This window comes from Ipomoea nil, unplaced genomic scaffold (genome assembly GCF_001879475.1).
Source record: "Ipomoea nil cultivar Tokyo-kokei standard unplaced genomic scaffold, Asagao_1.1 scaffold1259, whole genome shotgun sequence".
NCBI lineage: Eukaryota > Viridiplantae > Streptophyta > Magnoliopsida > Solanales > Convolvulaceae > Ipomoea > Ipomoea nil.
Window position 1 is genome coordinate 2681224 of NW_017617687.1, and position 23700 is coordinate 2704923.

Below are 23700 nucleotides of genomic sequence, written 5' to 3' on the forward strand. Positions count from 1 at the left end.
ATGGAAGTTGTAGCTGCAATTGTTGGTTCAACTCTGACAGAGCCATTTCGCCTTCTGTTTAGATCCATCTGTGCTAAGATCAAGAATGTGTTCAAGAACCATTCCAATTACAAGGATCTCGAGAGAAACATGGAATCTCTATTGAAACTCAAACAACTCCTAGAAGATGATGAGCTTCAGCATCACCTACCAAGAATTCAAGTGGAAGAATGGTTAAGGAGAGTTGAAAGTTTGAGTAATGAATTCAGTCCTGTGCAGTCAGGAATAATGGCAAATGGCGATACAACTAGTCCCTCTGGTTGCATTTGCTCATCAGTGGATTGCAAATTGAGCAAAAATATGGCGAAATGGCGGGTGGATGCTTTGGGTGGAAGCAAAGCATCTGATGGAAGCTGGAAGAGAGTTTGAAAACAGGACAGTGGGTGTCAATAATCCTCCACCTATTCCAGTTGAGCAAATTCCTGTGCCATCAATCGAAGGTCAACCAACTTGCATGAGAAATCTGTCAGAGATGATGAATTTGTTGAGAAATGGTGAGGCTAAGAGGATTGGTGTTTGGGGCATGGGAGGCATTGGCAAAACTACTCTGATCAAGAATCTGAACAACGAGCTTAGCAAGACAGAAAATCATCAACTTTTCAGCATTGTGATATGGGTTGTGGTATCCCAACAGAAAAGCTTAAAAGCCATCCAATCACAAATCGCGGAGAGATTGAATATGAAGATCAAAACGGAAGAGAGTGAACATGGAGTAGCCACTCGACTGCACACCAGACTGGAGAAAGAAAAAAGCTTTCTTCTGATTCTGGATGACGTATGGGACGAAGTCAATCTCGACCTCGTAGGGATTCCTCGCCTCGAAAACCATACCGGGGGTAAGCTCATACTAACTTCACGGTTTTTAGACGTTTGTCGACAAATGTTGACTGACACCGATTTTGAACTGAGTCGGTTGAGCCAAGAAGAAGCTTGGAGTTTGTTTTCTCAACATGTTGGGGAAGAAGTGATGGGTGATGACCAAATCAAGCCGTGGGCGGAGGCAGTTATTAGGGAATGTGATGGATTGCCCCTTGCAATAATTGTGGTCGGGGCATCTATGCGGAGAAAGAGAAACATTGCATTGTGGAAAGATGCACTCGATGCCTTACGAAGATCAGTGCCTCGTCGTATTCAAGGGGTTGAAGAAAAAGTGTACAATCCTCTCAAGTGGAGCTATGATTCTTTAGAAGGTGAGCATTTGAAACCTTGCTTTTTGTTTTTCTGCTTGTTTCCAGAGGACTATGAAGTTGATGTTCATACGCTAGTCCAATACTGGCTTGCCGAAGGTGGTTTACTTGACGAGCTACACACTTATGAGCAATTATATGATCGATGTGTTACGATTGTTGAGAGCCTAAAAGACTCTTGTTTGTTGGAAAGAGGTTTTGTTAATCCAAATTCTGTGAAGATGCATGATGTAGTTCGCGATGTTGGGATATGGATAGCATCCTCCTTAGAGGAGGATAGGTGCAAATCCTTTATTCGTGCCGGGGTTGGTGAGACGTGGATATCAGAGCAGCATCTCTTGAATTTTTGCTCGGGCAAAGTGAAGAGAGTTTCTTTCATGAATAATAATATAGCAAGTCTGCCAAACTGCGAGGTACAATGTGTTGTTGTTGAAGCATCCACCTTATTTCTGCAAGGTAACAAGAACCTACTTGAAGTGCCTAACTCCTTTTTACAAGGATTTCGAGTGCTAAGAATCTTGGACTTAAGTGGGAGCAAAATCAAATTCTTGCCAGCCTCTCTTCTTCAACTTGGTGAGCTTCGAGCTCTCGTTTTGGAAGGGTGTAATGAATTGTCCGAGTTGCCACACTTGGCAACGACGCTTGGAAAGCTACAAGTACTTGATTGTAGTGACACTGCTATCGCTAAATTGCCAGAAGAGTTTGAGAGGTTGACGAGCCTACGGCAATTAAGCTTATCCCACACTCATAAGTTGCAGAAAATTTGTATTGAGAAAATATCCAACTTATGTAATCTGGAGTTTCTAAATATGATAAGCAGCGCTGCTAGATGGGGAACGAGGAAAACAAACGAGGAAAGCATACCGTTTGAGGAGTTGCTATGCCTGGATCGATTAAATGCTTTTTACATCGTCTTAGAAGACATCCCTCATTTCACCACCGGACATGTTTCCTGGCTTGGGAGAATTAACAATTTCACTGTTGATGTCTGTCCTAACCGCGAGCTTAGAAGACAAAAATCATATCCAGTTGTTAACAGCAAGGAAGTATCTTTCTACGACATTCGTTTCTCGGGAGATGATGAGTCAGTTGGGTGGTTGTTAATAAATGCTTTTTCCTGCAAAATTGATGAGTGTAAGGAAGTCGATCTCATGCTTGGCAACTTGGTTAGGAACAGCTTCAACCTTGGTCCCTTTGCTCACTTGAAGGACTTGAGCATATCTAATTGTTGCATTTCTGTCCAACCGGGGCAATGTGTTGCGCAATTTGATCTGTTACCAAATTTAGAGAAACTTAGTTTCTTCGACTTGGGTGGATTAGAAAGCCTTTCAGACTTGAGCAATTTGCTTGGACTGCATTTCACTAAGCTCAAATATATACGAGTTTGTTACTGTGATCAACTGGAGAATTTCCTGAGAACAGATGATGAAACTCTTGGAAAGCTCGAAAAAGTGGAACAAATCGATATAGAAAGTTGCATGAAACTGAAACAAGTGTTCGAGAATGCATCATCAGACAACTTTGTTCCAAACTTACAATCCATGCATTTGATTCTACTCCCCTCACTAGAAGCGATTTGCGAAGCAGATTTAGCATCATGGGAAAGTCTAAAGGTGCTTGAAGTGAAAGGATGCAATATGTTGCGGAAGCTGCCTCTTGGTATTCAAAATGCAGAGAGTATTGAAGTGATCGAGGGCGAACAAAATTGGTGGGATGGGCTAGAATGGGATAATGAAAATTCCAAGATTCGCCTACAATCACTCTTTATAGATATGTGATGGATGGGGATGGGGTATGAAATTCACCAACCAACAAGTTAAATATGCTACCTTTGAGTATTGGCATCACACCAATTTCCATTGTTCCTGCAATTTGAATTGTCTCGGGAGGATTTTCACCATTTCCAGTTTCAATTTTTCAAACTTTAATCCTTGTAGAAAATGATTATTTGGAGGAGAATGTTATGCAGATGGTTGGGTGATCTCTTAAATGACAAATCTTAATATTGGCCCTGGATTGCAGCAAATTAAAGCTAAACAATCTTGAATCTTTAATTACATTTCCAGTAAAAGAAAAATCTGAAATTTTGCCGTTGATACGGTGACAGGCACTAGTAGTCAGATTCCAAGATTATATTGCTCAAGACCTGACAGGATAGAGTACAGTTTTGGCCAAGAAGGGGTCTTGAATGCAGTGAAGTCGGCCATTCCGAGCAGCCACAAACCCGCCATTCTGATTTTTGGCTTCAGTTTAATTTCTTGTATTCTGTTGTTGTTGGTTTTTTTTTGGTCGTATGACGGTTGGTGTTGTTTTGGATGTTATGTAAGTTGTATCTGAATAAGGTTTTTTTTTTTTTTTTTTTTTTTCCTCCTACTCAATTGCTTTCCCCTCTCTTCCACTTCTACTCCAATCACCCAAATTTAGTTATTTCTAATTAGTTCAACTATCTATGACTAAATTGATCATGTTGTAATTTCGGCCTACTCTAACTCTGTTCTCCGGAAGGTAAGACTTTAATTACAATGTTATATGACTAGATAGTGATATGTCTGAATGTAAAGAATGGTACGTAAAAGCTAAAATGAGAAAACTGAGAGAGAAAGAGAGAAATGCTACATCAAATTTTTCATTAATCAGAACCTTGAATCTGAATGCAACTAAATTCCTTGTACATACACTTGAAAATAGGGAAAATCATTTTAGTGGGATAATGGTTGTTGGTTTTACGGGTTAGGGCAGCTGGACGGCGGGTCAACATCACCGTAAAAGTACTAGAGATAATATTTGAAAAACATAAGACAGAATAACAGTGCTTGCCTTGAATTCTGAACCCCCTACAATGCGACTCCAGGAGATATTTATACAAGAGATTTGAGCCTTGAAGAAGGCAAGAAAGAAGAAACTAGGGGTCCGTTTACTAACAGAAAACTGTTCTCTGTTTTTTGTTTTCTAATTTTTCAGTTTTCATTCTTTTGTTTCTATTTAGAAAACTTGTTTACTAGCACTTATTTTTTCAAATTTATTTTTTAGATTAACGTTATAAAATTAACACAAGTTTAATTTCGAGTGATTTTTAGATCTTATATTTAAAATATTTTTACATATGTTTGGTTTAAATGGAATAAATTTTATTTTATTTTACTTTTAAGTCTAATATATGTAAGATTTTTACATTTGATAACTAAACAAAATTTATATCTGTATATAACATAATAACTAAAAAATATATCCGAACCAATAACCTACTAAGTTCACCTAAAATTTAGTTTAGATAATATTAATATTTTTTGAGTTAATATTTAATTTTTTTTTTGGATATATTCATTTGAATGACATGTATATGAATATATATATATATATATATATATATATATATATATATATATATATATATATATATATATATATATATATATATATAAAACTTTTACTTTGAATTCTAATAATATATGTGAGATTTCAATATCCGATATCTGGAACGAACTTGTATTACGATGTAACATAATTAAAAATATTCGAACTAATAATCTATTAAGTTCAATCAAAATCTAAAACATTATATAGAGTTTAATTCTTAATTTTGATAATGTAAATAATGTCTAACTTTTACCGGGCGTTTGGTTGGAGGGAATTTAAATTCCCTTTCCACTTAATTCCCACCTAATTCTAAAGGCCATAAAATTCCTTAGTTTGGTTGGAAGGAATTGCAATTCCCCCATTTTCATAGAATTAAAATCCCATGTCCCCCCTGAGATTTTAATTCCTTGAATTTTAGTAAGAAAAAAAGATAGTGATGAGACAAAATTAACCCTAATTTTTTTAACCTAAAATTAATACCACAACAACAATGAGCATTTTAGACTTTATACTACTTATTCCCTTTCAATTCCCATGTATACAGTATACCAAACATTGGAATTGAAATTCCCAGTAATTCTATTCCTGTAAACCAAACACTGGAATTTAAATTCCCACTTTATTTCAGTAATTCATCCCCCGTGGAATTGCAACCAAACGCCCTGTAAAGTGTAAGCAAATAAGTTATGTTTAAATAAGTAAAGTAAGTAGAAAATTAAAGATAGAAGATAATGATAAATAAAATAAGATGATAATGAATGTAATCATAGTAATGTGGTTATAGTGACATATAACTAAATAGATGATAGATGATTCTGTTTTTCATTTAGAAAACAGTTTTTAAGAATGTTCCAGTTTTCTAGAAAACTGGAAATTTATTTTCAGTTTTCAAAATGGGAAACTGTGCTAGTAAACATGTTTTCTGTTTTCTATTTTTCAGTTTCCAGAAATTTCCAGTTAGTAAACAACCCCTAACTATTCTGCACTTAAGAAAGCATCTAAAATTGCTAGGGTATCATACTAATATCAAAAAGGAAGATCCCATGCCACCAAAGGAAAAAATATCCGCTAAATCTACAATCACCACCACTGAGTGCCGCACGTGGTCGGGACCCCTCCGACTGCCTAGAACGGCCGCTCGACTGGGTTGACTGGCGGGCTAAACAAGTGACAAGTGAGTGCTAGGCTATTAAGGTTCTTTCTCTCCAATCTTCTAATTGATTAAGTCGCATCCTCTTGACCGCCTAGGGGCACACCTAACTGGGTACCCTACTAGGGATATCCATCATCAATCCCTCACTTTTTTGAGAACTAGCCGGGCGATGTCTTAAAAAAGTAAGGTTTTACTAACAGTAGCTCACGGGAACCTGAGTACTGACTACTGGCTAGATTCCCCTTCAATTATCAATTTTACAGTGTAGCTGAGTGCAAGCAGCCAGTCGGGCCAATATAATGTTGAAACCGCCTAAATCACCTCAACTCCTTGGACACCTCAATTGGTTCTGTTTTTCCTGATTGGTTCTGCAAAAGACGCGATTAATGAAGCGTATTGAATACGCCTCCTCACTTCCCACTGGTTACAATTTTGAAAAAGTAACCCTAGCGTAACCATCTTGTCAAACATTACATCCGCCTACCAGTCGTCCGATGAGCGAAACATATCATGATCTGGGCGGCCGACCTCCCTTATAAATAGTCCACCCCCTTCACATTTCTCCTCTTTCACTTTCACTTCCCTTGCCCTCTAAACTTCTCGGCGCTCATCCTCTTGCTCTCCACCTTCTCCTGCGTCCCTCAACTTCAATAGTCCGGCCATCCCAATTCGCGTTTCTGATCAATTTCCAGTCTATTTCCCAACCAACTCTCCTCTGCTTTCTTTTAAGGTTAGCCCCCTTCTCTTTCTGTTTCAATGTCGTCTTTCCAAACCCCCACTTCTTCTTCTTCTCATTGTCAAGGCGTTACCTCAAATTCACCGGCCACGACTTTCCAGCCAGTGAGGCCGTCGGGCCCAACCTCTGTTGCCCCCTTTGATCTACCAATCTTTTGATAAATGCATTTTTATTCATTCAACACCAAAACACATTTTTTTAAACACAAAAATGCATTTCTAAAAGTTCCTTTTTAAGGTTGTCCAAAAGTTTCAATTTCTTTCCATTTCAGTCAATTTCTCGGAAGTCTCTCCTCAACAGTACTACTTCTACTTAAAAACTACTTTTGAGATAAGAAAAAAGACTAGAGAGGAGGAAGATCAGATCAACAACAGTCTTTGCCAATAATATATTTGGGGGATGTTTGATTGGATGGAAAAAAAATTCATGGAAATGTGAAGGAAAATATTTTCCAAAGTGAAGGAAAAATGTTATTTTTGGTGTTTGATTTATGGAATTCTTTAAATTTGAGGAAAACAAAATCCTTGGTTGGACCAAGGATTTTGTTCTTCATGGAAGATAGGAAGAAAAAGTGACATGGTTTGGTTATTTTGCCCCTGTTTTCTTTCTTAATTATACTAGTATTTGTCCCGTGCGATGCACGGAAAATATGTTATAAAAATATACACTATATAAGTTTTATTCATATATAAAATTTTTGTTATTTAATAATTATTATGTGTGAATTCCTATGATAAAATTATGAACATAAATATCTTTACAATTAAAATAATATTTAAGGTGGGTGATTACTACAAATCTTAAACTATATTAAAAATTTAGTACATAGTATTTAATATTATAAATTTTTAAGAACTTAGTAAACTTCAATAGTAATTGAATTACAATTTTAGAGTCACCACGGATCAAAATTTTTAGACCTTTGAGATTTCTAACTCTAGATGTAGCAACATACAATTGACCTTTAAAGACCAAAATCACAATCTTAGTTAGAACATTGATTTTTTTTCTTCCAAATACTATCGAATTAAGTGTGTAATCAATAAAAGATGAGAACTAATAATTCGAGAATATAATCTTAATGTTACTAAGCCTACTTCATGTCAATTAAGTTGGAGAGTGTTGTTGGATAGTATCCGATGAATTCACGAATAACACATCTTTGTCTCCGTAGTCCTCAATATGCACATCAACAATGTTAAATATTAAGCCACATAGGTATGCCTATATATTAATTTCAAACTTATGGACTTTGGGGTTGCATGCATGCTTCTTAAAGCCATATGATCTTGTGAAAATTAAATGCAACATTTAATTTTCACATCTTAAAGTAATTTTCACATCTTAAAGCCCATTTAATTTTCACAAGACTTTCACATCTTAAAGCCATATGGTCTTGTGAAAATTAAATGCAACATTCAATTTTCACAAGACCATATAGCTTTATTATATATAGGATAGGATTACTCTTAGGGGGCGTTTGGTTCACGGAATCTTGGATTACCCCAGGTAATAAGATTACCTCCAGGAAGGTAATGTGAGATTACCGGAATGTAAGATTACCTTATGTGTTTGGTTTGGATTGTGGAATATAATATTGCCGTGTTTGGTTATGGGTTATATTTTAGGTTATATGAATCAATTTACAATAATGTCCTCAATAATATATATATATATATATATATATATATATATATATATATATATATATATATATATATATATATATATATATATATATATTATTTATGTGTGTGTATTTATTTTATTTATTTATATGTATGAATGTATATCAATGTTCAAATATTAAAAAACTAAATATATAAATATAGTAATATACACATGTATATTTTATAGTATAATAATAATAATAATAATAATAATAATAATAATAATAATAATAATAATAATAATAATAATAATAATAATAATAATAATAATATTATTATTATTATTATTATTATTATTATTATTATAAGGATAAGGATTAGTTAACAAGGGCAAAGTTGGAATAATCCAAGGTAATCTAAGATTACCTAAAAAAATGGAGGTAATCACATTACCTTGAAACATTACCGCCACATCAGCTTTCAGGTAATATAACATTACCAGGTAATCTCATAACTTGAACCAAACAAGGTAATATAACATTACCAGACTCAGATTACCTAGGTAATCAAAGATGACCTGAACCAAACGCCCCCTTATTAATTTGTAAGGACAAATATGTCTTTATACTCGTTATTCCTTACAATTCTAAATGTAACCAAACATTGGTTTATTAACAAGAAAAGTATATATCCAAATTCATCAAGAACATAATTAAACCAACACAGACAAATGTAACCAAACATTGGTTTATTAACAAGAAAAGCATATATCCAAATTCATCAAGAACATAATTAAACCAACACAGACAAGTAGGATCAAACAAAGTAGTGTTGAAACAACTACCTATACAGCTATACTAGAATCCCGACGAGGAAATCAATTTCATCTATAAAGATAGCTGATGGCTTATACAGAATAAATTTATATATGACTTATATATGTATGCAAAAATTTATTTAGAATGTGAAAATAATACTAATTATTGAAAAAATATTTAACTTTTTTTACGTTAAATTAAATGAGATAAGATTAAATCAAATTTGAATGTAAAAAAGAATATTTAATATATATAGACAAAAACTTGTGTGTCTCAATCTCACGGATCCTTATCCGTAAGACGGGTCGGGTAAATACGAAAATATAATAATTGCACTTAAAAACTAATATTAATATGGAATAAAATGTTTATTACTTTGATATGAAAGTATAATATTTTTGAAGAAAAATATAATACTTTTATATTTGATTTGAAAGTATTACAGTTTTTCCTCAAAAGTATTACATTTTTCCTCTTGTCAAAATTACTTATAAAGGAAAGTGTAATACTTTTGATGAAAAATGTAATAATTTTACATCAAAATTTAAAAGTATTACTTTTTATTTTTTCCTTACTAGTATTAAACTTTTCCTTATAAGTAAGGAACACTTTATTCCTAATTAGTATTACATTTTCATATGGACCCGACCCGGCATGTCTCATAAATAAGGATATGTGAAGTGTGACCCTTTATTATATAAACTTTTTTTTTTTAGTATTACTGTCTCTGTTACAGTATTTATTTATAACTACTTTCTCAACTTACTAAAGCACAAAGAGTCAATAACCAATCCGTCCAATCATTATTCCATGGACCATGGTCCACACATTTATGTGAACCATAAATAAAAAGTACATTTTTAATATACTAAAATTACATTATTTGTATACAAAAGTACATTATTTAAAAGTACATGATTTTTTATATATTATCAAATAATATACATTCAGTATACAAATAATGTACTTTTAGTATATTGCATTCATGATCCACACAGCTATATGAACCATGGCCCACACAATAATTTGCCGTCAGTAATCATCCCCACTGGGGTTCGAACTCATGACCTCAGCTCCCATTTGGAAAAGTCACTTTGTGCCGCAAAGACCGGCAATAGTTATGCTGTGGAAACGTGTTCACCATGCATGCGCATGGTGAACACAAGGGTAGACCCATAATTTCTATACTGTAGATTCATAATTTTTTTTATTTTTTTTGAAAACGTAGATTCATAATTTCGTTTTTCATTTGTTGTTAATGCGATAGATCCATAATTTCTAAACTGTAGATTCATAATTTCTAAGCTGTAGATTCATAACATCTATACTGTAGATTCATAATTTCTATACCGTAGATTCATAATTTCTGTACTGTAGATTCAAAATTTCTATATTGTAGATTCATAATTTCTATATTGTAGATTCATAATTTATGTACTATAGATTCATAATATCTGTAACAACAAATGAAAAACAAAATTATGAATCTATGTTTTCAAAAAAAAAAAAAAATTATGAATATATAGTATAGAAATTATGGATCTACCCTTGTATTCACCATGCACATGGTGAACACGTTTCCACAGCATAATTTGCGAAAGACCGGCAATTGGCCTTTATTATATAAACTAGTTGTTTTACGCGCTGTGCGCGAATGGAATAATGCCCAATGATTATTTTTAAATAAGTATTTCGAAGTATATCAATGCAATATTATATCATAGGTGTTCATGCATAGGTAAATAAATATTGAATTTGTTTATTTAAATCGGTAATTTAAAGTATATAAATGCAAGATAATATATGAGAGATTAATTATATTGTCACTAAAATAAATGTTTGCAACTTTATAATAATGCTAGTCTAAATACTTAGTCTAAATAAATACTACTTTTGGTTTAAATTTCTCTAATTCTTCTTAATTCTCTTTTGGGTAGCATTGTCATTGTCTTCATCTTCAGTACATGTCCCCTTTTTTGTTTTTGGTAGTGAGATGGCAATTTATATCCTGCACCACGGTTCGCGTTGTATTGTGCGCCCAGATGCAAAACGACGTCGTTTCAAATTTTTTTTTTTTTTTTTTTTTGAAATTTCCCGCCCCAGTGTTTGGCAATAAATTTTCTTTAAAAAAAAACCCATGTTCAAAAATGTACATAATGTTATACTAGAATACACATAATTGTATACATGAATGTACATAATTATATAACAAAATATACATACTCTTTTTTAAATGATAATACACATAATCTAACATAATACATAATAAACATAAACTTTTAACATAATACACATCAACTCTTAACATAGTACACAAAAATATAATTTCCTGATTCGGATGTACATAATTGTATAAAAAGAATGCACATAATTGTATAAAAAATGTACATAATTGTATGAACAAATATACATAATTGTATGAACAAATATACATAATCACAGCAACTTCCTACCGCGCCTCCCAAAACGACGTCGTTTTGGGAGGCGCGCGGCGCACAGTGCTACGCGCGCCGTGGTGTAAGGTATAACGATTGGTGTGTCATGTGCAATTGAGTTACTGGTGGTAGCATAGATGGATTCGTCGTGCAATGAGATTATATATGATATATATGAAGCTTTAGATTTGCCTTGTTGTGTATCGAGCGTTATGCTATGCAACCGTGGCACCATGCATGGTGCACACGGTTGCAAAAACGACGTCGTTTTGACGTCCAACTTAAAAAATAAAAAAATCAGTTTTGATTGCTGTTAACGACGTTATGTTGTGCATAATTTGAACTATACATCCATAACTTCATAACTATACATTCAGAATTGCATAACTACACATCCATAACTTCATAACTATACATTCAGAATGTGAAATTATAAAATCATGAACATATGTTTACGTAACTAACGGCAATCGAAAATGATTTTTTTAAAAAGTAAAACGACGTCATTTTTACAACTGTGTGCACCATGCATGGTGCACACGGTTGCACATCATAATTTGCCGTTGTGTATATGATGAGATCTTAGTTGTACTATTAACTCTTTATCTTACAAGCACCTATTGATATTTGGTAGTGTAGTTTTTCCCTACATGTTTCAGTGAGATGTCGTAGGTTATCATGTGAATGTATTGAATAAAATATTAATATTTATTATATTTGTATAAAATACTTGGTAAATATATATATATATATATATATATATATATATATATATATATATAAAACATATTTTGTATTATAACTTTGATATTTAATTATAATATAATGTAAAAAGAAGACAATGGACAATATAGTGAATATAATAATGAATTAATAAATTTGAAGGTAATTAATCTCTGAATTATAGAAAATAAAAATAATATAACTAATGAAATTATATCTCTGTTTAAATTTTTTATAATGAATAATTTTTTAAATAAAGGCATTATAGACATCTAATTCTAAATTAATTAAATGCATATGTATTATTTTTTGTTGTAGCTACTAATTTATTTAATTTAATAAGGGTAATAAATTGGCACGCATACTTTTCATCAAAAATAATGAAATCATTGATTTTTTTTTTAATTTACATTCGTTGTTGAGACAAATTGTTTTGAGAGTTTATCAATTACAATTGTTACAATTATTGTCAATAGAGGATGATAATAAATAATTCAAAATATATAGTTACAATATATATTGTTATAATGATATAGTAAGAATTAACTTACAAATTTCTTTTCAAGTTTTCATGCATTGATAAAATTCTGATGTGTAAACTTGTTCAATTGGAGCCAGTGGATGTCAACATTGTCAATTCTTTGAAAAATGGTCCTACCGTTTTAGGATCCAAGTGTAATTTGTATTTATGATAAAGAAATTTGTAGTTAGCTTGCCCAGGTCTGACAATGATATATATAAGAACAATTTTGTCTGATAAAAAAAAATATAATATTTGTAAAGTAATGTACAATAGTACCATTATAAAAATACTTACAAAAAATATTAATACCATAACGACATAAATCATACCAATAATGTAAAAATAAAATTGAAATATTAAGTTTTGTTCTGATCTAAATAATCAAAAGAAAAATAATTAAACGAAAAAAAAAAACTTAACCTAAAAATCAAATGCATAAAAATCAAATAATTTTTAAAGTTTTTGATTTATAATATTTGATGCTTAACTTTGAATTTTATGTATTTAGTCGGACTAATTATTTGACCAAAATTTATTTAAATTTTATATTATATAGTATATGTTTAACAATTATTCCAACTATAACTGTGATGGGGTTCGAACCTAAGATCTTTCTTTTAGAAATTAATGAGTAAGTTAAAAATAATATATAATAAATAGTTAACGGAATATTCCGTTATTAAAGTTTATATTGACGGAATTTAAGTTATTTAAGGGAAGAAAATAATATAATAGATGATAAATAAGGAAAATCATTAAAAAAAATACTAAAATCAAAATAATATAAACCATTCATTTTAAGAAACAATAGTACCGACAATTTTTATGTTCCAGGGCCTAACAATATTGGCTCTTATTAAAATTGTAGATAGATTGTAGATAAATAGATAGGTATAAACTTATTCCGTCTCATCAATAAAAGAAGAACAAATTTGATCCAACGTAACGGTCAATAATAACACGTACACAATGTCATCGACCGATGAAACCAGTCCATCCAGTAGCTCAGGAAAATGTAAGATCATATCCAAAGTCATGTAGTGCCTGATGATGATGATGCGTATAGTTAACCATAATCCTCGGCGGTTTTGTCCCCGGATAGCCTGTTATCTTCCCGTCCATAGACAAAAGCGTACAAGTATTGATCTTCTCCGCCTGGGCAGTAACATTCTTCTTCAGCTCTTCCATGGCGTCTCTCAGCTGCTGGAGCTCCGGCAGCCCAAGCTCGAAAACCGGAGCTTCCCACCAGTGCTGCCTCCGGCTCTCCTTCCTCATCTCATCAAGCGCCTCTCCTCTCTTCCTCTCAATCTCCGACTCCGCCATAATCTGGGTCAGCTGGAGATTCATCTCGCGGACGGTGGCGCTGCGGTGGGCCTCCACCAGTTGGAAGGTGGCGTTGTTGGACGACGTCAAAGGGTGCTGGTTCAGGGAAAGGAAGCGGTCGATGATCAGCTCCACGTTTGGGTGGCCGAAGGAGAAGACTTTTCCGGCTGGCGAAAACACAATGATCGCCACCTCCACTCCGCACAGGATGCACAGCTCGCTGGCTTTCTTGAAAAGCCCAGAACGCCGTTTGGAGAAGGTGACTTGAAGGTGATTCTTCATCTCTATTTTCTCAATCTTGATCTTCTGTCTTCCCATGCTAGGCCTCTTTGCCATGGCTAAAAACCTTCAATTTTCTTAACAGAAAAAAAAAATGAAAGTAAAATACTATAGAGGAGGATGCAATGGAAACAATTCAAACAAGGCATACAATTGACTATTTCACTTGTGTGGAGAGAGGAGAAGTAGTGGAGTATTTATAGGGTTTGAGATAAGTCTTGTAACAGTTAAAAGCTGATTTTCCTATTGAATTGATGTTGCCATTAAGTTTGAATAACTTTGGTTACTTTTTATTCCCTAATAACTCTTGAATCTTGATTTACCAACCATGGAAAATATGTTGTCTTAATACTATATAAAAGTATTTCTTCAAAGTATAACTGTATATATAATAACAATACATTAATGCACCCGTCAACATCCATCTCCAACAAGTCATTGCTAGAAAATTTCAATTCTTTACGCTTAGCAATTAATTAGAAATGGGTGATTTTATAGTTGTAAGTATCATATAACATGTATGGAAAATACTATTTGTACTCCCACTTTATACTTTCAACTTGTATTTTCACACACAAAATCTTAATATAGACACTTGTATTGAGACCCACATAAAAAAATAGCTTATCAGAGTCCGCCCATGAAGGAATAAAATTGAGGGAGTAAGGTAAGATTTGGCCGTACGTGTAGTAGAACTCAATTTTGTATTTTCCCAGATTAAGATGATTATTAGCAATAAGCACTGTTGTAGAAGACTGACTGTTGTGACGACGTGGGTTGTCAGTCAGATAGATAGATAGCAGATTAGTTTGTCGAGGAAAAACTAAAACAGATAATAAAACAACACAGACGATGTTTACCCAGTTCGATACAGTGTGTATCTACATCTGGGGGACGATCACCGAGGCGTTCAATCCACTAACTCATAATCCAATGTACAAAGGTAGAGAAACAAGAATCTCACCCAAGTGTCCCACACAAGGTACATACCCAGTCTACAAAGGTTTAGTGGATTGTTGAAGGCGGAGAGCCACGCATGCAGAAGTCCAACGAAATCCCTTCGATTGGAGAGCTAACTCTGATGCAGTCCGCTTCAATGACGCAGTCCCACGTTGTTCCCACAACTGAGTGATCTTCGCGTCCTTTCGTTTAAGCAATGATAGTTCTTCTCAAGTTCTTCATCTTAATCACCAAGAACATATATTCTTGAGAAGGGGCATAATCAAAGATGTGATCCTCTGTATAGCAAGGAGTGCTTTTTGTCTTCTTAAAACGTAACCCTAATCCATGACCGAATGAGGGTACTTATACTTCCTTAGAAAGAACACTCTCCAAAAATATCTTTGATTGTAGATGGTAGGACGATTTGTGAAGAATGCAATCTTAATGATTCGGTCCATATCATCCAAAACAGATCCGCTAATTTTCTTTCCAAAATAGTCTTCTCAAACCGCGTTTAGTATTTTGGAAACTTCTTCCTTTATCAGATCTTCAGTGTCAGTGCGTCTGTTGATGTATCTGATCAATCTCTTCTGTAAAAGCAAGCAGACACCAAGCTAAACCCTATCATAGTTTTCCATAATAATATTGCCAATTATATGTTGTGGTTTTATGGAGAAAAACAAAACACTAACAAACTCCCCCTTTGGCTATTATTTGGCAAAACAACTCGACTAAGATAAACCAATAAACTAGGTAGAAAAAGGAAGATAACAGTCGCTTAAATAACATAAGTCTGAAATACAACCATTAAAGGAATAACAGCACACAAGTCGTGCTGAACAAAAACATAGTAGCATTCTTCGTAGATCATGAGGCCATCACGAACACACGCCCAGACAGGGCCAGAAGGTACAGTAACACAAAAAAAAAACTCCCCCTGAGTTTAGTCACTCCCCCTTTTTGCCAAAGATAGACAAAGAACGATTCAGGCATTAGAGGGCTCATCACTGTCGGACTTCACGTTCTCAGCAGCAGCAGACTCAGTCAAGCTCAGACGAAGCAGAATAGTCGCAAGTTCGGTACGGGCTGCAGTGAGTTGCTTCGCAATGATGCCATTAACAGTTTCAAGCTCAGACACCCGAGCCTTCAGACGAAGGGATAGTTGGATATCCTTCGCATGCGGCGAATCATCAACAGGAGTGTCAGCATCAGACGATGGAGGCGCAGCTACAGGTGTAACATCTCGGATGTGCTTGCCAGTCAAGAGGCGTGGATCAACAGTATAGAGCAGAGTTGGACAGATAATCTCGCTTGGCATTGGGACTAGGCCCTGCGTCGTCAGAACTCCAAAAATGAGATTAGGATATGACAATCTTACCTTCTGTTCCCTCGGATGAATCAAAGTGAGAAAATGATAGAAGATCCACTTCCCCAGATCAATGGTCATTTTGGTGCCAATTCGAAACAGTAGAGCAGCCAGTTGCTTGCCAACCGTATGAAAATGAGCAGAAGGTAGCCAATTGTGTAAGGCAATACGGTGCAGAATAACATATTTGGAGGTGAGCTTCGAGCTAAATAGAGTATCAACATCACCTGTAGGCCATACAGGAGTCTGACCACCGGTGAGGGTCCTTGCAACTAAATCCCAATCCGTAATCTCTTCCTCATCAACAGCCTTCAAACCATAGTACTCATTAATCACATCCGGACTGAAAACATAGCATTTTCCCCTGATGAAAATCTACATACACCGGGTCCCCGTAAGATTGCCAATTTCTTCATTCAGATTGCAGTAGAACTCGTAGGTCAGCAGCTTTGAGTAAGGGCAAATGGAGGTGACAGTCTTCATGAGGCCAACTTCACTGAGCAAGGGCAAAATGCCATAGACAGAATTCAACTGATTCTCATCAACCGATGGCTGAACTATAAGCTCCCGTCGAACCATCGTACACCATTTTCCTTGAGCTGTAGAAGAAACAAACTGAGGTTTGTAAATCGTTGTGTCAGGATTGTCCGAAGCAACTTGGACATTAGGAGTAACACTACTTCCTCTCGACCTTGTAGTAGGTTTCATCTTTCTGGTAGAAGTGGTGGAAACCGTAGCAGGTGCCTTGTTCTTGATAGACGATCTCAGAGTTTGAACACCTGTTGAACAGGTGGATCACTTTCAGCCTTGACGGATTTAGCAGATCGTCTTCTTTTCTCAGGTTGAACCGTATCAAGATTATCATCACCGGTTTCAATGGCTACTCTCTCAGGGACCCTTTGCGTTTCGATTTTCTTGTCTCTCTAGATGGAGAATGATCGGTTGGGCTTGGTGAAACCGAGTGGCTTGTTTCTGACACAGGAGCAGACGAAGAGCCAAGAAGTTTGGAGACTTATCGAATTTTGAAAGTAGTTGAGTCTGGATGAGCTATTGCTTCCACTGTAAGAGGTCTAGACAACTGGGCTTGAGGACTATAAATTTCAGCTAGTATTTTCTCATCATCACTGTCAATCTGCACAGAGGGATCATCAGTGTGAATGACTCTATAAGGTTCCGGTACATAAGCAGATGGTAAACCGGCAAAGTGACGGATGTGGTCAAGGCTCTCAGCCAAAGAGGATGAAGTATAAACTGGAACTACATCAATTTGATCAGAGGGACGAGGGCTTGAGAGTCTGGCAACCTCAATTTCAGTCGACACCTTAGGAGAAACATCAACTGGGCAAACCTCAACCGGTGACTTAGCAGCATCAGATACGGGCACAACAGGAATTGCAGATCGTGCAATATCAATAGAGTACACAACTAGACTCAAATTTTCGATCTTATCATCAGAATCACTGTTAAGGACAACTTTTGTAGACTCAAAATTTTCAGAAGATACAGGAAGAGGATCATCAGACATAGAGGATTTCACAGACAGTAACGCATTCTCATTATCGGATTGTGCAACAGGCAGAGCAGATTCAATATCATCAGAAATTAAATCATCGGGCTTATCAAGTGATATCTCAATAGGGGTTTCAGAAGTATTAGACCTGTTACGAAGAATTTCAAGACAGTGTTTGGCTTCTTCCTGTGCAGCTTGAAGATAGAGAGGTTGAGCTGCTATCCGTCAACGCGAGACTTCTTCAGATTCCAGAGCCCTCTGGGCGAAATATTGGAGGAAAGCCCCAGCACGGTTTCCATCGTCAGGCTCAGGAATGGAAGCAGGGCTAACATCATCACTCGCTTCGGATGCCAACATCAAGAGGTCACTTGTATCATCGTCGGACCAATCCTCATAGAACTCCAGATAATCTGAGAGCACTGTGACCACGATTTCGTCATGGAGAACAGGGTCAAGCTTCAACTTCTTTTTCATAGCAAGTTGGAGAAGAGTTTTGACATGCTTCGTGGCTGTTTCTGGTGAATGGACTTTCCTTCCCAGCTTAATGATAATATTTCTCACAGCATCCGCCATTGTCGTGCGATTTGGGAAAGAGAGGAGAGAAACCCTAGGTGTGAAATCAGTAAGCCAACAACAGAGAGCAAAGTAGAATTTTGAACTCTTCCCTCAAAAGAATGAGACTCGATCAAATACATAATCCCAAGGGTGATGAACACAATTTAATGCGATTGTCAGACTGCATGCAGCTGATGTGATTGACGCAACAGTTTTGAATTTTGAAAGAGGCGAATTAATTTTGGTAACCAAGGTTAAGAAATAATCTTAACATAAGCAGAAGGGAGATTAAAAAGGAAGTCAAATATGGAATTTTGACCCGTGATAGAGATTACCATACACTCTCCTTCTGTGTTATCATTTTGCCCTATAGATCAATCCTGCAGATTCCCAGAGCAGATTTGAGAATCTCAAACCGATTTGCGTCCAGAGGCTTAGTCAGTATGTCAGCCAATTGCTTATCTGTTTGAATATATTCCAATTCTATTTCCTCTGATTCTACCAAGTCTTTGATATAGTGATGTCTTATATCAATACGCTTCGTTCTAGAGTGTTAAACTGGATTCTTTGAAATGTTTATTGCACTGACATTGTCACAGTAGAGTGTCATAGTCCTTTGTGTGAGACCATAGTCTAGCAGTATTTGCTTCATCCAGACCAACTGAGTGCAACATCCTCGAGTTGCTATATATTCTGCCTCTGCAGTTCTTAGAGAGATTGAATTCTGCTTCTTGCTTAGCCATGAGACTAAATTCTTTCCAACAAAGAAGCATCCACCTGATGTACTTTTTCTGTCATCTATGTTGCTTGCCCAATCAGCACAATATGCACTCAGGCTAACTTCACTGTCCTTGGAATACCATAACCCATATTGAATTGTGCCCTTGATGTATTTCAAGATCCGTTTAGCAGCTATCAAATGTGTCTCATTGGGATCAGATTGATATCTTGCACACATCCCAACACTGAAAATAATATCTGGTCGACTTGCTGTCAAATAGAGCAGACTTCCAATTAGGCTTTGATAGACTGTGTTATCAACTGACGCACCAGTGTCATCCTTTGATACCTTTGTGGAAGTGGAGATAGGAGTTCTGGGAGTTTTACATGATTCCAGATAGAATTTTTTGACCAAATTCTTGGCATACTTTTCTTTTGATAAAGTAGCCTTCAATACTCTGTTTAACTTGAAGTCCTAAGAAATAAGTTAGTTGACCTACCATGGACATTTCAAATTCTTCCTTCATAACCTTCACTAAGTCATCGGTATATTTCTGTAGAGTAGATCCGAAGACAATATCATCTACGTAAATCTGAGCTATAGTAACATGACTCCCAGTGGTTTTAACAAACAAGGTCTTGTCAGCACTCCCTCGACTATACCCATGATGTAGCAGATACTGTGTCAGACGTTCGTACCATGCCCTTAGAGCTTGTTTATGCCCATAGAGAGCTTTTTTTAAGCTTGTAGACATGCGTCAGATGAACTGGGTCTTCAAAACCTTTAGGTTGTGCTACATAGATATCTTCATGCAGATACCCATTCAGAAATGCTGTCTTAACATCCATCTGAAACAGTGTGAAACCCATAATACATGCAACTGCCAATAAAATTCTGATTGACTCCAGTCTTGCAACAGGAGCAAATGTTTCATCATAGTCAATACCCTCAATTTGGGTATATCCTTGAGCAACCAACCGAGCTTTGTTTCTTGCAATATTTTCAGCTTCATCAGTTTTATTTTTGAAGATCCACTCTGTCCCAATTATGTTAACTCGCTCAGGTCTAGGTACCAGATCCCACACATGATTTCGGTCAAACTGATGTAGCTCCTCTTGCATAGCCTTAATCCATATATCATCTTGCAAGGCTTCCTTCACATTTTTTTGGTTCTATCTTTGAGGTGTAGCAGGCAGATCTGGATATTTCTATCAGATTGCTTCTCATCCGACTCCTGGTTTTCATTCCATCAGTTGGATTACCAATTATGTTGTCTGATGGATGGTTTTTCTGAGTTCTGGTGGGCTTGTTCTTACCGTCACCATCCGAGAGAGGATTCTCCTATTCAGGACTTTCTTTATCTTCTTCTGACGCATCATGAGTGTCAGACAGTTTTGTTTCCTCAGCTGTTTTTAACGACTCATCAATAGGGAGATCTGTCTCTGGATAAGTTACCGATGTTTCATCTAATTCTTATGGATTGTCATCTATAACAACTGTAACACCCCGAAATTTTAAAACTTTTAACACTAATATAATAAAGGTAAATTCTTATTTAAATCCTAAAACATAACATAAGAGTACGGGGTGCTATGCCACACCTGAGCTAGAGAACTCAGGCGCACAGGCTATTTACTAATATCCTCGATAATGTCAATACATAAGCATGGCACGCAGGCCGAAAGGGAAACTATCTACTCTACGCTCCGAATCTCTAGCGCGCTCCAGTGTCTACTCATCTGTGCCTGAAAGCCAAATATATCTGTTCAGCGAGAGATGCTGGTAACCCACTCCAACGCGTTGAAATACATTATAGATAGATATATATAGATATACGAAAACCATTTTGAAGCAGGAAGATATATACTTAAGAGACACTAGTTTTAAAACCAGGAATAGACTCGACAGATAGGGATAAGCACATTCAACAGTTATAACCAAGCATATAGAGATACTAGCATATATCCTATGGTCACAAATTCACTTCATCTTATTCACGTTATCATTCGATTCGTATCTCATCACACAAGCATACTTTGGTGGCGCCAAAGGACCAATCGCATGCCCATACATGAGGGTCAGCGCATATAGCTCTGACACGGCCCCGCAGCACCCTGCCTCGTATCGCAATACGAAGGGGTCGATCGCAACCGACCGATGAACCGCAGCTCATCAGAATGTTTGATCGCAACCAAACAGTGGACCACAGCCCAAGAGTAATCATCTGACCGCAGCCAGGAATATGAACCGCAGCTCATGTAAAACGTTTGATCGCAACCAAACGGTGGACCGCAGCCCAAAAGTGATCATCTGACCGCAGCCAGGAATATGTAGTACGTTTGATTGCAACCAAATGGTGGACCGCAGCCCACGAGTGTAATTCTGACCGCAGCCAGCTTCTGAACCGCAGCTCAGGAATAACCAATTTGATCGCAACCAAATTGGGGTATCATGCACACATAACACATAGCAAGCACATGCAACCCACATTAACATATCGGGAAAGGGGAGAAAACGTATAATGAAACCTATGCGTGGTCACTCACATACTAGGAATAATCCTAAGGGGTTCATACTTCTTTCACCTAGGCCAACGGGATACCAATTCCACTAGCATGCGACATATATACACATATAAGACTCGTTTATCCTACGAATGGTACCCGAAACATCAAACTAGACTTTAGGCACGATAAACGGGGTCCGTTGGGACACCACGAGGGTCGGGGAAACATCAAACGGGGAAGCCAAAGTCCCAAGTTAGGCACATTCCAGCGGGTAGCTGGTGGGTGGCGGACCACCCGCCGGCGACAAGTCTCCGGGCAGCGGGTGCCCGGCGGGCAGTCGTCTGCCCGCCGGCTGCCCGCTGCCGGCGACGTCCTTCTCGGGTAGGTGGCGGGTCCCCCTACCCCTACCTATCCCCCACTGACTCTTTGTCAAAATAAACGTCTCGGGATCCATTGTGGAACCCGAAACCATGCTTAGACACTTTTAAACGCAATTGGTGACACCACATAGACAATTAACGGATTAAAAGCAAGAATGATATAGCACATAACCTATCATGACTTCTAAACATAATCAACACCCGAACATGCGAAATCCCACCCAATTATATCAAGAATAACACAATACGAAATTCCCAATTTTAACCTAGGGCTCTAATCATATTCAAGTCAATAAAATCATGGTTCATCTTTTAATCATCAAAACGTCAAGATTCATCAAGAACACCACATAATCATCAATAACCTCTTATCATCATCAAGATCATCAAGATCACACATAAAATTATCTCACAATCATCAAGATCATATCATCAATATCATAAACGATTCATCAAGACACAAGTATAGAGAGGAGGCCAAAGAAGATAATTATAGCAAGGAAAATAGGTTTTGTTGAGACATGGGTTACCTCTTAGCCTTAATTAATTTCCTTGGCTATGAAGGGTCTTTCTTTAAGATTCCTTCTTTCTTGATTTCTTCTAGGGGGATTCTTGGAACTACTTGTGTGGTGAGAGATTATTGTGGTGTGGGTTCTAGGTGCCTCCTATGCCCCATATTTATATACCTAAGAGTCCCTAATTAGGGCTAGTTCTATTCCTTCTAGGACTAGGGGATTGGGTTTAGGGATAAGGGCCCATGGACTATGGTGGGCCTTTTCCTAATTAATTATTGGAATTTAGTCCTTTCTTTTGGGTAAATGATTAAGTGATTAATTGGTTTTAGGGGCCGTAACACGGGGTGTTACAACAACATTCACGTTCCATGACTGATTGAGTTCTTTTGTTGTATACTCGATAAGCTCGAATGTTTGGAGAGTACCCAAGAAAGATGCCCTCATCACTCTTTGGGTCAAACTTTCATCTTTGTTCCCTATCAATTAGTACATAGCATCTCGTTCTAAATACATGAAAGTACTTTAAATTTGGCTTCTTTCCTTTCCATATCTCATAAGGTGTCTTAGACGTACCTGGTCTGAGATAGACTCTATTCACTGTATGACATGATGTGTGCACTGCTTCAGCCCAGAAACGCTGTGGTAGATGCGACGCGTGTAACATAACTCTAGCCATTTCCTGCAAGGTTCGATTCTTTCTTTCCACCACACCATTCTGTTGAGCTGTTCTGGGAGCTGAGAACTCATGAGCTATACCATTTTCAGAACAGAAATCTGAGTATAAGGAGTTTCCAAACTCTTTCCCATGATCACTTCTTAGTCTTTGGATTTTTATTATTGGTTCATCCTTTTCTTTTTGCACTCTTATGCATAGAGTTTTGAATGCATTGAATGCCTCAGATTTTTCCCTCAGAAAGTATACCCAGCTGAACCGAGAGAAGTCATCTACACAGATAAAGATGCCGTTGCAGTTGCGCTCTCGGTATGGTCACCCGCCTTTGTCTGCCTTAAAGAAGTTGTG

The 23700-nt window shown here is 36.4% G+C and overlaps 3 protein-coding genes across 3 annotated transcripts; 1 reads left to right on the top strand and 2 right to left on the bottom strand.

The window, feature by feature from the left end:
- On the top strand, positions 1-3004 carry LOC109184339 (disease resistance protein At4g27190-like). Its single transcript, XM_019334335.1, has 2 exons — positions 1-298; positions 375-3004. Exons 1-2 carry the CDS (start codon positions 1-3, stop codon positions 3002-3004), a joined length of 2928 nt encoding a protein of 975 aa, XP_019189880.1.
- Positions 3005-13489: 10485 nt separating this feature from the next.
- On the bottom strand, positions 13490-14252 carry LOC109184360 (agamous-like MADS-box protein AGL61). Its single transcript, XM_019334354.1, has one exon. The coding sequence runs from the start codon at positions 14238-14240 to the stop codon at positions 13587-13589; it is 654 nt and encodes a 217-aa protein (XP_019189899.1). The 5' UTR covers positions 14241-14252; the 3' UTR covers positions 13490-13586.
- A 1858-nt stretch (positions 14253-16110) lies between these two features.
- LOC109184340 lies at positions 16111-17199 on the bottom strand. The gene is made up of 2 exons (XM_019334336.1): positions 16877-17199; positions 16111-16834 (listed from the first exon to the last, which is right to left on the bottom strand). The coding sequence occupies exons 1-2, from the start codon at positions 17197-17199 to the stop codon at positions 16111-16113; spliced, it is 1047 nt and encodes a 348-aa protein (XP_019189881.1).
- Between the last annotated feature and the right edge of the window lie 6501 nt (positions 17200-23700).